Genomic DNA, 15,529 nt, shown 5'->3' on the forward strand with positions numbered 1-15,529 from the left:
CTATTTGGATCGTCTTGTTTAGAGTCCACATCAGCCGTTCCATTTCCCCATTCGCCTGGGGCCACCTGGGGGTCACCCGGCGGTGCTTGATCCGGTGGGACGATAGGTACTCAAGTTGTTCAGCACTGGTGAATGGCGGGCCGTTGTCTGTCCGAAGTTCTCCAATTAAACCATGGGTTGTCATGTATTTTTCTAGTTTGGGGATGACTTCTCCAGCTGCTGTGGAGGAGACCATTTCGATCTCCGGATAGCGGGAGAAGTCGTCCACTACCACCAACATGTATTTTCCTCCCGGTAGGCTGCCAAAGTCTGCACTGTCTTTTTCCCATAGGCTATTGGGGCCCGCTTCTGTAATGACCAGCGCCGGTCTGCAGAGCAGGCTGGTTGCTAGACAAACTGGACAGCGCTGGATAATTGACTCGACTTGTTGGTCTAGGCCAGGGAACCAGACCTTGCTCCTGAGACGGTTCTTCGACCTCACTATCCCCTGGTGCGCTCCATGTGCAAGGAGGGCGGCTTGATGAGTCAGGTGCTCCGGCAGGACGAGGCGGGGACCTCTTAGGAGGCAGACATCGATGGATACGGACATCTCGTGGCGCACTGGGTGTTGAGCTGTTAGCGTGGCTTGGGCTTCGGTGTTGCAAAATGGTATCGGGTTTTGCAACGGTCTCCAGAGGTGACCGCCTGGATGACGATTTGAAGGCAATCGTCCTCTCGTGTGGCTTGTATTACTTCCTCTAGCGAGATGGGGAGCGGTCTGGATCGTTCAATGATCAACTGCACATATTCTTCGGTGGCTGCTGCTTCAGTAGCTTCTGGCTCAGTCACTGGCCTGGCGTGCCTGGACAGGAAGTCTGCTGGGTTGCGGGTGCCTGGCCTGTGTTCCACAGTGAACTGGAACTCTTGGAGCTGCCACACCCACTTCTCTATCCGTGGGGGAGGACGCGACGAAGACCCTTGAAAGAGCGGGATGAGGGGTTTGTGGTCGGTCACAACCATGAACGGGTGTCCATACAGGAAAATGTGGAAGTGGCGGCAAACCCACAGAATCGCCATAGACTCCTTCTCGATTTGAGAATAGCGCTGCACCGTGGGTGTGAGGGTCCTGCTGGCGTATGCGACAGGGGCCCATTCTCCGCAAGTCTGTGAGGCCAGAACAGCTCTTAGGCCTGTGGGGCTGGCATCCACCTCCAGCTGGGACTCATTTCGGGGGTCAAAGTACACCAGCGTTGTGTCTGCGGTTAGGGCAGCTTTTGTGAGTCAGAACGCTTCTTCTTGATCAGCTTCCCATACCCAGTGGCTGGTGGCTTTGGTGAGGTCTCGGAGAGGTCTGGTCAGATCAGATAGATTTTTGATGAAACTGCCACAGTACGTAACCATGCCCAGGAAACTGTGGACCCCGGACACTGACGTCGGTGCAGGGGCATTTTGCACATCCTTTACTTTATCTGGGTCCGTACCAATGGCCTTGTCGGAGAAGCGATAGCCAAAGAAGCTGATGTCTTTTCTCCAAAAAATTTGCACTTTTCACGCCGTGGAAGCGCTGGACATGTTTCTCCAGGGTGGATGCGTGCACCAGAATGTTGTCGCTTACGTTCAGTACGCCTTCCAGTCCCTGGAGAATGTTCTTGACTATATTTTGGAACACTTCGGCAGCGCTGGAGATTCCGAAGTTGAGGCGAGTGTAGCGCCAAAGGCCTGCATGGGTGGAAAATGTAGTGATGGGGCTGGAGTCCGGTTGGAGTGGGATCTGGTGGTAGACGAAGTGAAGGTCCATCTTTGAGAACCATTAAGAGCCAGCTAGCTCTCCAATGATATCGTCGACAGTCTGGATTAGGTGGTGCTCGAGTTTGATGACGAGGATTGGAATCCTCATATCCACACAGATGCGGACCGCTTCTGGTTGCTTTGGTTTCTTTGCGACGACAATGGGTGATTCCCAGGGGGTGGGGCCACACACCCATTCGATGATTCCCGCCTTTTCCAGCAGGCGCAGTTCTGCTTCCACTTAAGGGCAGAGGTGAAAGGCGATCCTCCTGTGCCGGAGGGCAACTGGGGCGACATACTTGTCAATGTGTAGTCGGACCGCTAGACCTTTCGGCATCCGATTCCTTCAAATAGCTCTCCGAAATCTTGCAGCAGGTGTTCTAGGCCGTTGGCATGTACAGTAAATGCAAAGTGGATCAGGTTGAGATCTTGTGCAGTCCGGCAGCCCAGCAGAAACCCTGAGCCTTCTTGCGACACACAGACTTTGGCACGTTGGTGTGTCAATTCGTGAGAGAGGTTGGCTTGGAATACTCTGCATAGCTTGAATGGATACTTGGTGTCGTTGGCATAGACCTGTACCCTGGTGGAGCGCAGTGTTGGAGGGTTCGGAAAACCTTTGTAGATGCTGGCAGCCATGAGTTTGATAGTAGCTCCTGTGTTGATGAGGGCATCTGCCGCATGTTCCTGTACTTTGACATTGCACATGGGTGTAGCCTGTTGAGTGACCGATAGAACGTTCAGCATTCTGACCACGTGGAAGCATCAGCTTCATCATCATCCATGTCACTGCTAGCTGGACCATCGGGGTGGTTCAAATGCGCGAACTCGCCGCGGCGGGCCGTATTGCCTCTTCCTTGGTGTCCAGCGGCATACTTTGGAGAAGTGATTTACCTTTCCGCAGGCGCTGCAAGTCTTGCCCTGCGCCGGGCATGCTCCGTTGGAGGTGATTGATCTCCACCCCACACGCACAGGTGCCTATGCGGGCTTTGCTGGGGCAGCGTATTCTTGGGCTTTGTATGGATGGCGCACACCGGTTCTTCCTTGACAGTGGCGGCCGCCTTGGGGTCCATATGCGCAACTCTGGCTTTAGACAATTCTTTGGAGCAGCCCAGCGTCAAGATGTCCCTCATTGACATGTTCTGTTCTTGCAAGACCCGTTCTCGCAACTTGGACGATGCGCAGCCTTAAATGAACTGGGCCCGGATCTCGTCGTCCTCGCCGGGGAGGGTGCAGGTGCTCGCCAGTTCCTTTAGTCTTGCATAGAAGACATCTACTGACTCTTCAGGTAGTTGGCAGGCCTGGCGGAGCAGAAACCGCTCGTAGTCTGCGTTGGCAAACTGCTCGAAGTAGGTCGTGATTGCATTGCGCATTGAGGCGTAGTTTCTTGGGGGTCCCGCCTCTTGCATTGTTTGGAAATTTTGTGGATTTCCGCCCCTCCAATGGGAAGGAGCATGGGCCTCTGCCGTGGCGCCGGGATGTCTGCGGCTTAGAAGTAGTTTTCCAAGCATTCAACCCATGCCTTCCAGCGAGCAGCCTGGGAGGGTGGGGGGCAGTGATGGTAAACGGCTCAATAGGAGGAACCGTCGCCATATGGACACAGCAGTGTGCGTGATAGGGGTGGCAGGGTCCTTGTTGTGAGGCTTAGGTGGGCAGAGCATGTGGCTCGAGGTGGCTTGGAGTGTGGCGCTGTGTGGCTGCATCGTCCCTCTGAATGCCGCAGCGTGGGCGAGGTGTGGCCGGTGAGCACACACGGACACTGGGTGGCGCTGTAGCGTGGGTTAGGCAGGCTTAGTTCAGGCACTGTGTAGCTGTGCCAGGCGGACGCATGCACTCTTGATGTGCTCCTTGATTACGGGCATGGCTGGCAGGCAGTTTTCCTGTGGGCGGTGGGGTGGGCTGAACCAAACATGTGGTATGCCCCAGAAGCATGTGGCCAGGATAGCGCTGTGAAGAGGTGGACACAGAGCGAGCGCTGATGCTCTTACCGGGCTCGAGAGATGTCTGAGGTCCGCAATGCCAAGGATCCAGGGCCGGCGGGCGCTGAAAGAGGCCGCGTGTGCGTGTGCACGGCCTGCAGGGCTGCTGGAGCCTGGAGAGAGAGACCGCTGGCCGCCGGTGTCTGGCTCCGTGGAGGTGGCGGCAGGAACACGATCGGGCGCTCGAGGAGGCAGGCAGGCGGTGCGGAAGGCGCGGCAGGGGCGGCGTCACACAGCCAGTGTGAGCGGCAGGCTGAGTGGCGACTGGGTGGGAAGACCACCTCGTCGCCTATGTAGAATCCTGGTGCGTGGCCTAGCCCAGCAAACACATGGAGGCACAACACTTGCTTACTGTAGTGGCCGGCAACTAACTGGCCACGCCCAGAGACACCGGGCTATTTATTCAGTTATATATGTGCTGGCCGAGCGTACGCTGGGCCAGCCTACTACTATTACGTAGCCGGGTCAGAGGGGACTGCACCCCTCTCACTGGGGTGATATGGACCAGTCCAACGGGGACAACATTACAACCACCGCCCCTTCCCCTCCGTGCCCAGAGACTTGTAGGAAGTTTTAGAGGCAGGTGTTTGCTGTGGATGAACACTGGCCTCGGATAGTGGAGGGGGCGGAGAATCAAGCACAGGGCTGACCCATGGTAAAGAAGGGAAGCCCCACCAGCTTGCATGGACATGGTGTGTGTCTGACCATAGCTTTCTGTTGATGCTCTTTTGTTTGCGCATAAAGTTGCTCACCACTTACCTGTCTTAGGAGAATTTCTCATTTTTTTGCAGTTTTCTACCCACATGCCGGACACAGCTGCCTTTCAGACAAATACAAGTGTACCCAAGTTATACAGTAACGCTATATATGACGTAATTTAAAAAGAAAAACATAGAAAATAATCAACTTAACACACACAAAACTGAATGATCACTGGTAAATTTTCTAAAAAGCAGTGGACCTCATCTATAACTAAAAGCATAAAAAGCCCTAGTCCTAACTAGATGCATAGGGCAGGGCCAGCATGGACCCCTTTCCTGAACCGTAATCCTGTTTTAGGAGAGCGAAGCTGCTCTATCCATTCTGACATGGACAAGCCTATTTGTAAGACTACAGTGACCTCTAGTGTCAGAATAATATATTTCACAGGAGCGAAATTCCAATGCAGTCTTCTAACACGGTTCCACCTTATGTACTTTGGATTTGTAGTAATGCCTTACGAGGCCAATTTTAGTTTACATCGTACATCACAATAGATGGGCCACATGCAGCATTTAGAAAATGTTCTTCATCTTTACCGTTGATAGCAAGAAGCAATAGACTTCTGTTAAGATAGCTCCCTGGGCGGAGAGAAATTTGACGCCCTTGTTGATAGCAGTAAATAAAATTAGGCAGCAGGGGCCAGGGGTCCCTTTTGTGTTCATTGGTCAGTACCTGGATGAGCAGCAACAGGCCCCTGACCACAAACATCCCCGGACCACCATCCAGCTCACCTTAATCCCCGATAGCTGAGCTGCCTCGCGCAGAGGATGGTTTTGTTGATGTGGGCCAGCAGGGGTCAGAGGGTGAAGGAAGAGCAAGAAAAATGGCTAAAGGGGTGTTAAAAATATCGCTCGCCATATGATAATGAAGGACTTTAAATTGGCAAATCGGACAAAAAGGAACAGGCAGGGACAAGGCTGGCCAAGATTGCAGGGACTCTGCCGCCTACTTGACCGTAATGCACACAGGTCTATGTGGCCCTCTGAGTATTGGTGCCCTGGGCCCAGCTCATTCATGCTAAAGGCAGGCCCTGGACACCTGCGATAAAATGACCTTAGATCAGTAGGCAACAGACCAGCAGTGATACTGATAGGTGTGATTTCACTTTGATTTTAAGTCTAGATGTAGTGTAGGCAGGGCTTTAAGTGGGCCGGTGCTGAGCACCAGCAGTTTTTTAAAGGGATCCTCGAAACAAGTCTCTATCGGGCTCTATTTTGTGCCCTGGCGGTCAGTTTTTTCCGGAGGCAGGCGACAGCAGGCCTGCTCACTTCTCACTAGTGGAGAAGTTACGGCATGGCGTCATGGCAGGTGAGCGTTGTAGGGGAAGGGAAATCCTTTAAAGAGTGTCATTTTCTGTCTGGATTTCCCTTTTCTTTTTGAAATTCAGGAGCAGCAACATTGTCCTGGTGTCATCAGTTCTTGAAGTGGAAGCTTTTTCAATATTCTATACGAGCCATAGTTGCTGCTTATCTTATGCAACTAACAACCATTGACAAAGCCAATAGTCCTGACTTGTTGTAGGTATGCTGTTACTTGTTGTATCGTATATCTGGATGCAATGACAGAAACAGCAAAATACAAGTCGGGCGGCACACTTTGCTATGCACAGATTTTTAGCTTACGTGTTTTTAAGCCCCGCTCTTAATTACATTGGCCACGCCTCTTTGAGAGACCCCATCCCTCCAGGTTTTTCATCCCACTTAAAGCCCTGAGTGTAGGATTAGGGAATGTGAAAGGGTGTGGATGCATGGGGGAAACTGCATTAAATAGATTAGCTTTTACTATTTTAGTGTTTGTTCTATAAATGTGGCCAGCATAATTTATAAGATGGTCAGATGTATGGGTTTTGCGCTAATGCTTTTTGAGGTGGCTGTTGGCTCTCTCCTGAGTCGCTCTGGTCCTAAGAGCAGCATGGCGCAGATGGATTTTAATAAGAAATGATGTTTGTTTGTTTTTATGTAGCATTTTATTGTGGTTCCTAAGGTTGTAGGAAGAGGAGTTACTATAACCAAATTTTTGGTACTCTGTTTACTGTCCTCATGAGGATGGATGGCTGAGCTGGGCTTGCTGGCATTCGAACTCATGGCTTGCAGATTACCACACCAGTCAGCAGTGAGTGTGAATTGTGGATGGTGACAAGTTAGCTGTATGCTTTTTCAGGTATCTGTCATTTGGAAGGTGAGTAAAGTAAGGGCATTGTAGTTATGTGGCAGCAGGCTGTCCTGGGAGTTGTTTGTAGCAGCTGAGAAGCGCAGGGTGTGGTTTGCTCGCTTGTTAAGAGTGGTTTGGCCTAGACTGCAGCTAGGTATGGCTAACTCCCAGCAGCACAGCCTGATCTGTAGGACATTAACGAAATTGAGCATGTTTCTCGTTGCGGCTTAGAATCCTTCAGGACTGACTGAGATATGCAGCAGTTAGAAAAACAGCAAGAGTGGGCTTCCATGAATTTGTTTTTATTTATATTGCACAGTTACTTAAAACCATGCAATGCAGCTTACATACAATTAAAAGGAAAGTTGGAACCATCATTGTTTAAAAAAGTATTCATAGAAAAAAGAGAAGAAAAAAGAGCGTTTACATAAAGCACTATCAAAACATAATAAAAGGATGAATGTATACATTAAGTTCTGACGGTGCATAAGCATACCGGGAAAGCAACAAATCAGGTGTAGCAGAGATTCATGTTGGAAGTTGCAGATTCTACATCTGATTTTGTGTTCAAGGGACTTCCACCCAGGGTTTAATTCTTTAATTGGGAGGGGCACTAATCTGACCCATATAATGTTTTTGAGTGCTTTCCTTCCCATAGCTTGATTAAAATAGAGTTGGATTTTATGCCCTGCATATGATGTTAACAGCCGTGGTGGACCTCTTCCTGTTACATGTACCGCTAGGTCATTTATATGCGGCAGTTGGAAACATTGTTCATTAATTGAATTTTTAATGGACAGATAATTTATCGACCCTTCATGCCAGTTTTCAAGTGCCAAACATATATTTCCACTGCTTTTTTCCATGTAACCTGGAGAAGTGTGGCTCACTGGTTAGAGACGGCAGACCCTGAAGCAGAGATCAGGCCCGGGACCAGGGTTCAATTCCCGACGCCGCAGGGTCTAGGATCAATGTCCATCGGACTCGATAATTCTCGCTTCGGCGCCTTCTCTAATCGTGGGCCCCACGCTGCAACTCTGGGCAATAGCTTGCTTAATCTCTACAAAGGCCCCACCAGCGCTGGGATGCCTGGCTCTGCCCCTCACAGGGAGATCCAGGAAGGGTTCCACAGCCTAGGCGCCGAGATACCCTCATGGGTGATTCAGCGCTATATAAATCAATAACTATAACCTTGCCATGGGTTGATTGACCCTCCAAGGAAGGGCTTCATCATGCTCTTTAAGCTTCCGGCTGGGGCTGTTGAAACTTGATAGTAGTACTGTGGGTGCATTCCCAGGCATTCTTTACTTTGTTGCTTCAGTCCGAATTCCAAACGAATTAGGCTGTTGTGAGTGTATTTAGGGAGTTTGACAATGCGTTTTGTAGGCCAGGCATTGTGCTTTTTCCAGCATGCTTCCATTTTGCTTGGAAATGCCTGCTGTGCATAACCTGCAGTTGCCCTAATTTTTGCTTGTATTACTTTTCTGATTGGGGCTGTTGTTGGACTATGCATTCTCATTAGTTTGCAAAGGGAAAAAGTTGTTGACTGTGCTCTGGCCTTCAATTTGTGCAGATGTAATGCTGCTTTACTGGTTTCACTTAGCCAGCACCCAAGGTAGTTGTACGATCTTGTGGTAGTGATGATTTCTTTGCCCACATACCATTTCAGTAAAGCTTTTTTTGGAAAATGACAGAAAATAACTACTTTAGTTGTTTGAGCGTTTATTATAAGCTCATTTCTTTCATTATACTTATTGAGGGTGTCTAGGCCCCTTTGTAGCCCGATTTTTGTGTGGTCCATTACCACTAAGTCGTCTGCATATTGTTGTAATTGCAGTTTATTGGTCCCAATTTTCGGGGTTACAAGACTGGCATTATGAAGCTTCTTCCCCAGGTCAGCGGTGTATAGGTTAAACAATGTGGGGGCAAGTACACATCCCTGTTTTAGTCCGCGATTTGTCAAGCACTTCTTCGTTATGGTGTTATCTGCTAACATCACTTTGATCTAGGTTTTGCTGTATAATGAAATTATGGCATTGAGAAGACCTACTGGGATATGCCAGTTACGCAATTTATCCCAGAGCTTATGTCTGGGCACCCCATCAAAGGCAGCGGAGTAGTCCATGAAGCATGCACAGACTGGTTTATTATTAGAGTGGGCTTCCATAGTTAGTGTCGTGCAAATCTTTATCTTCTCTCTCATAGCTGTCCTCCTTTGTCCCCGTCTTTCTTGTCCCTTCCCCATTTCGCCTTATTTATCATTATTGCCACTCTAAGGCTGTGTGCTCTTCCATTCCATCTGTCTACTCCTTCATGGCTGCTCATGTTTGTTTCTCTTTTCCCAAATATTCTCTCTTTGGTCCCCACTCTCCAACTGTAGCTTTCCTAGGTCTCCTCCTTCAGATTATTGCTCCACCTTCGACCTCTTTGCTGGCTCTATTTTTGTTGCCCACCTCTGCCACATTTCCTTTCTCCATTTTTTTTTCTTTTTCTTCTTTTCTTTTTTACATCCCCTCATTCTCTTTCCGATCTTTGTTTTCCCCTCTTCTTTCCCTTTCCTCATTTTTGACCTTTTTATTTTTATTTATCCTTGTCTTTTCTCTTAGACATTCTCCTTTCATTCTAATTTGTCTACTTTGGTTCTGTTCGCATGTCTCCTCTATTTGCCCATCTCTTATCTCTTTGGCCGTCTCCTTATCGGACTGTCTCCTTATCTTGTTGCCAGTCTCCTTTCTCTTTACCCTACTCCTTTCTTTTTGCTTTCCTTCTTTCTTTGTTTTGTTTTTATTTGTCTTTGCCTTTGTTATTTCTCTGAGACCTTATGTCATTCTAATTTTTCCAGTCATTTTATCTTTTCTGAGTCTTTCGCTTTTCTCAGGCCCTTCTCTTTGCATTTGCCCTTGCCCTTTGTCTGAGACTTTCTCCTTTCATTCTCATCTTTTTACTTTCCTCCTGCTTTCTCGGAGCTCATTTTGGGATCCTTTTTTCATGGCTTTTACTTTTTCTTTGCCTTTCTCCTTTTTTAAAATTTGTCTCCTTTCTTTGTGTTTTTTTTAGTTTTTGCCCTTGTCTTTTCTATAAGAAGACATAATGGGAACATGCTGAAAGTTTAACTAGGAATTAATTCTGTCCATCGCTTGCCATTGGCTTTTGCAACTCACGTTTGCTTGTGTTCTGTATGCTGGCTTCATTTGTTGTAAACCATCCAATGCGTCTTTGTTCCTCCTGGGAAACGTAGCCTTATTATCTTTCTATAATACTGATTCTACTTATTTCTGGCACTACGAGTTAATCAATCACTCATGCCTGTGACCATGGTGGAGTTCAGAAGGCAAATGAGGAATAAAGTCCTTTAAATTGTGTTCTTATTTTGACACATTTGCTGTACTTTCGAAGACTGAGGTCAAATGTCAGTCTATGCTTTCTGGCAGATTGCTGTAATATCTTTAAAGGGGGTGTTGGTGTTTACTTTTCGTTCTCTGAATGCAAAGCGAATGGATTTTGTGTAAAGTGAACTAAGCAACAAACGTGCTGGGTACAGGGAGTACGAAAGAAACGGCTGCAGGATGTCATTTTTGTCAAACACGTTAAATTAAAATACCAGTAAATGAACTGTACATATTTTTCATAATATATTAGCAGTAGGAAAGTAAAAAGTTAAACACATTGTAATTCTGAAGTGTGGTGGAATCAAAGATGTTATTAGGAACAGAATAAATTAATACACTTCGTGATGCCCAAATTAAATATTAGCTGAGACCAAATTTCTACAAATGGTTTGCTCAAAAATTTACCCCAGCTATATACTACACCCTTGCCACTCTCCTACTGAATGAATACATGTGCTGCGCTTGTTGTTTGTGTGACCATTATCATGAATGGGGTAACCCAAAAACGGTCCGGGACCTGGGTACAATGCGTTAACAAAAACAATGGTCCTTGACCTAATTCAATTCAGTGATTTTATCACAAAAATATTCCTTAATTTGCTAACTTTGAGCCCAAATTAATTTTGCTCCTTGAATAAAATCCAGAATTATTCATACAAACACAGAGCCCAACAATTGTATTGTATTTCTAGAAAAATAGTACACTTTATTTATACCAAACAGTGTATTTGCCCTTTTATAATTCAAAGGTTCAAAGTACAGTTTTTTACAATATTTACAATGTACGAGATTCAGGGTGCTCATAGACGTGCATAGAATTAGTGCTCGAGAAAAGGCGCGTGTGATTGAAAGAAAAAGAAGGGATAGAGATTGGTGACAATTTATACAGATGTATATACTGGTTCGATAATTTCAAACAGTATAAGCCTGTCCACAATCAAAATTCAGAGTATAGTGTCAGAATCTGATTCATTTATTTAACACGTTTCACACTAGAATTCTAACTGGTCCAGGGGTTTTTTTGTAGGGGTGTCGACGTTTCGACCCGACTTAATGCGTATGGGGTGGCTGATGACCTCTGCTTGCGGGTCTTCTTCAGGACTAGGGAGCACCCTCCGTACCTGACGTGTAAAAGTACCCTGATAGTGATTCAGGTAGTCGTCATCAGTAATCGACCAAGGATCTATGTATCCGTGTCCCAGAATTTGTTGCACCGTAAGAATTTAATCCACAAGTTTGTGTGAAGCATGGATTTTTCACAATCCCTAGTTCTTTGATGTAGCAGCGCCCCCACTCTGAAAATTGTTCCAGCACCAGTAATGCATGCCAGCTGTAAAATGTTATTAGTACATGAGTCCATGTTGGTACACTTTTCAATGATCCAATTTCTATTCAGGTCTTGAAGGAAGCAGCATCTGTAATTTCAATAGCATTTGCTCAAATATCTGGTGTGTACTTCTCAGCTTTTATACTTCTGAATTAAATGTTAACACACACGTACCGAAAAAAACTAGTCATCAGTGAAGCATTGATGTATTACAATCTATAATTCACATCTCTTCAAAACATTGTAACGGATGTTAATAGAACCTGTATAAAACCGTGCAGAGAATGTTTCACAAAATTCTAAAAATACACAGTAATATTATCAGAAGCAGAAAAGAAAGCGCGTTTACGGACATTACAAACAACAGTTTGAAGAACCACCCAATATACTCTTTACCAGCTACACATATAATGCAAGTCTCGACATAGTGAAGGTTCTTTGTCAACAAGCATTTATAGCACCTGCTACCTTACCTGAGCCTGTTTCTCTGCATTCTTAAAGTTTACAGATAAGGGACTAAAGAAATAGGGATATGTTGAGGCCTAAGATTGTATTTCATTCCAATTCATAAGCAAGTTACTTCCTTTGCACACTTGACTCACTAAAGGTAGCGATAGCAAGCTCAGAAGGCTTACTCCAGGGTTCACGGTAGATCAACATCGACTAACCTACACAATACCACAGTATTGTCAAAGCTGTGTCTCTTTTGGAGACTACTAGCTTAATTTAGAAGGCAGTATGGAATGAAACGATCAAGATAACTCCATGAATCACAGTCCACACCATGTATGTTTTTTGCTCCACCTACGCCCACTATACATCGAACTCTCACCTAAGCCCCACCCTGCTGTTATCAATGTGACCCCCCCCCCACCACACCATAAACTACCCTTTTTGGCCACTGGGAAAATGTTTGCAAGTACAAATGATGCACAGTTTCCCTAAAACCATTTGTAAAGCTAATAGGTCCCAAAGGCGAGCCTATTGCCTTTGCCAGTGCTTGTTTCATCACGGCTCTCATTGGTACTTCCTTGCTGGCGTGTTTTGACCTCCTGTGTTTCTGTTTTCTACCTATCACCTGTCTCTTCTACATCTGGCTTCCATTCAGTCACTGTGTTTTTATTTTTCTCCCCAGGTGGGACCAGCCAGCTCAGTTTGCGCTTCCTGATGAGAGGCGCTATGGCCTCAACATGAGAGACTGGCAGGACCGATGGCTTGTTGTGATGAAGAACAATTGGGCGTGAGGAGCTCGCCCAGATGCGTTACTACTATCTGCTCTTCCACCTTATCGTTCTGCTCGTAGTGTGACCCTTGGGCTGCCGAGGGGCAGTGTAGTGTGCTGGACTATCGAAAAGGGTTACTGTCTGGACTCTAAACTCTATAAACTAACATTAAAACATTATATTGATTGGGGCTGGTTTGGTTTGCGTGTATACACTACCCTTGACGGACTGCAGAGTCTGCTGTGGTGGGCAGCTCCATCATAGGGGAGGTATTTAGTCAATATTATATGGCCAAGTTAGCAACTGTATTGTCCCTTCTGAGTTGTATGGACAACGACTCCCCTTTGAATGAGTAGAAATTACAACCCCACACTTGCCCCTATGTGAATTGCAGTTTCTGTGGTAAATTTTAAGTATAATTAGTTCTTATATTCTACATTTTTCTTCGAAGAAGCAGTTGAGCCATTTATTCTCAGGGACTAGGCAAGCTGCTAGGGCCTTTTAGCCTGACTCCCAATCGTGTGCCGTCCCAACAGCCCCAGGCCCTTTGTTCCAACCTTTGCAGCCTGTGTTCTCAGTGCATTGTGGTGGGGAGGGGGCAGAGATAATAGTAGGTAAAGTGAGAAAGAAAACCACTACTAACGGTGATAGGGAAAGCAGGGCTTGACCACGTGGCCAGGGATGTACCGCATTCTCTACGCTCTTCTCCACAGCCTTCGTATGCGGGGGGGGGGGGTTTGGGGCAGGAACGTGGTCACAGGCTTCCCATCCTAAAAAAATAAATTTCAGTTTGAAGTGTGGAACTCATGATTTTGACACATCCTTCTTTAAGAGCCTGTGGGTTCTGGAAGTAGATAGACTTAAGGTCCTACTCATCAAATCCTTGTGCACAGTTGTCCGGAGTCTAAGAGAAGTTTTTATCTGGGCAGTGGGCCAGTCATGATGCTTTCAAACCGTCGAGCTGAAAATTACCGTAACTGAAGAACTATCTGGTTTTGTAAATAAAAGGAAACATGAAATGGAAATTGTGATTGGATGAGTCATTTGATACACGTGCAAGCAGTAGCAGTGGGTAGTTACATAGGTTCAACTCAATAGAATTCTTTATTTACACCATTCTAAAATCTCTATGCTTTAGGCTTAAATTTCACCCGAGTGCAGCGTCTCTGACTTTCACAGATGAAAACTGGTGAAACTGAGTCAGGAGTGCAAATGGACCGCCTGGTCATGTCTCTGCCCCAGGTTTGGGAGATGAAGGTCTCGGACCAGGATTGGAGCACTGGTTCAAGATCAGGAGTATGGGTGCACTGACTAAACCGCACAGATGAAGCAGTATGAGATTCTGCATTTGTGGACCGGGTGCAGGGACTTGTTAATGTTTGGAAGGGAAATGTGGCGCGGCACAGCATGCGCTGAGGTTACAGGCTCGCCCTTCAGGAACAGAGCAGTAACATGCAAGTATGGTTTCTGGTTTGCCACTATAATGACTGGAATGCTGGCTTGAAAGTGAGGTCTTTGGCGTATTGCCTCAGAGTATGTACCTGGGATTGTGGAACATGTGATCTCCGGTCAAGCTTTTAAGAAAAGCCTTGGTTCACTGAACTCATCTGTTGATACCGGTTCCACTGACCACAGGCAGCAAGGTAGTTATTCCTCAGTTGGCGTGTGCAGAAACCGCACACCGGTTGTACATTGTAAAGACATGGATTGACAGTCCACTTTTATCTCCGAGACATCTAGACGCTGATTCTTTACCTTGAAAGTATCCCCTGACATCAGACTGGATACAAATATTTTTCATGAACATTACTCCTGCGCGCCGGTACGTAGTATCGTTTGGCTCTGTGTTAGAAATGGCGATTTCTGGTTGGCTACGGCTTGCGCCAAAGTCAGGCAGAAACCACCATTCTAAGTCAGGGCAAGGAAGTCACCCGCCAAGATAACCCCTGCTCACCCTCTTGGTAGCTTGGCACGAGCACTCAGGCTTATCCCAGAGGCAATGTGTAAAGCATTTGCCCACGCACCCACCAGCAACAACATCCCAGGCCACCCACAAAAGGAACTCCACACAAGGTCATATCAAAAATAGCCTTTGTATTATACCAAACACATTAGATAATAAACACACAATTTACACTGTGCCCTTGGCACGGGCGCAATTTGAAGGGGATTATATACACAGGACAGGGCCACATGGACCACTGTCAAGAATAAGCACTTGGTAGAACTAGCACTTTGTGGAATTAGCACTTTGTAGAACATAGAATAAGTGTAGCACAAAAGAGCAAATGTAGCACACAACCAGTAACCACTGGTAAAAGGTAAGTGCACACTACGCAGTCCTAACCACCTTAGGCATATATCACGCAGGGAACCATGAACTCACGAGCATAACCTATACTAGGAAAAAAAACAACCTCCTATGCAGAAATCATATCTAGAGGCATGAAACACAGGGTGCGCAAAACATCCAACACACTGTACATTTCCTAACACCCAAAGAATTAGCACATAATCACATTTAGCGCATAACTCACATTTAACAAAACTGAGACAGGGTCTCTCTCCCCCATCCTCCCCCCCCCCCCCCCCCCCCCCCCCCAAAATCCCCGATCTCCAGACACAGGCGGCGGTAGCGGAGCTCTCCCGATCCCTGGGAGCCCTGCCCGACTGCGCCCTTGTTCACCCGGTCCATCTCGGTACCGCGAGTCGGAGTGGAGCCTGTGCGGCTCGGCGGCTTCGCGGGCCTTCCTCCTTCCCGCGCTCACCCAATCAGAGCGCGGCTGCGGGCGGGACTTCCCTTTAAAGTCGGAAGTCCCGACTACGGTGCCTGAGTTCCTGTGTGCGGCGCGAGGGACGCAGCGGTTATTTTCAGGGCACAGAGAGGGGTAGGCAACCTCGAGGTTTAATATAAAAGTAGAAACGGGGTGGGCA

General features: G+C 47.0%; 1 protein-coding gene across 2 annotated transcripts in view; it reads left to right on the plus strand.

Moving 5' to 3' along the window:
• Nucleotides 1-13,620, plus strand: part of HAUS5 (HAUS augmin like complex subunit 5) — a 308,992-nt gene extending 295,372 nt beyond the window's left edge. For both annotated transcript variants that reach the window (XM_086929970.1, XM_086929971.1), the window contains one exon: nucleotides 12,508-13,620. In XM_086929970.1, the coding sequence (XP_086786096.1) occupies nucleotides 12,508-12,616 (109 nt within the window). In that variant the 3' untranslated portion in view covers nucleotides 12,617-13,620. The remainder of the gene's footprint in view (nucleotides 1-12,507) is intronic.
• The last annotated feature ends 1,909 nt before the right edge of the window (nucleotides 13,621-15,529 follow it).

Source organism: Lissotriton vulgaris, chromosome 7 (genome assembly GCF_964263255.1).
Source record: "Lissotriton vulgaris chromosome 7, aLisVul1.2, whole genome shotgun sequence".
NCBI classification, from domain to species: Eukaryota; Metazoa; Chordata; class Amphibia; order Caudata; family Salamandridae; genus Lissotriton; species Lissotriton vulgaris.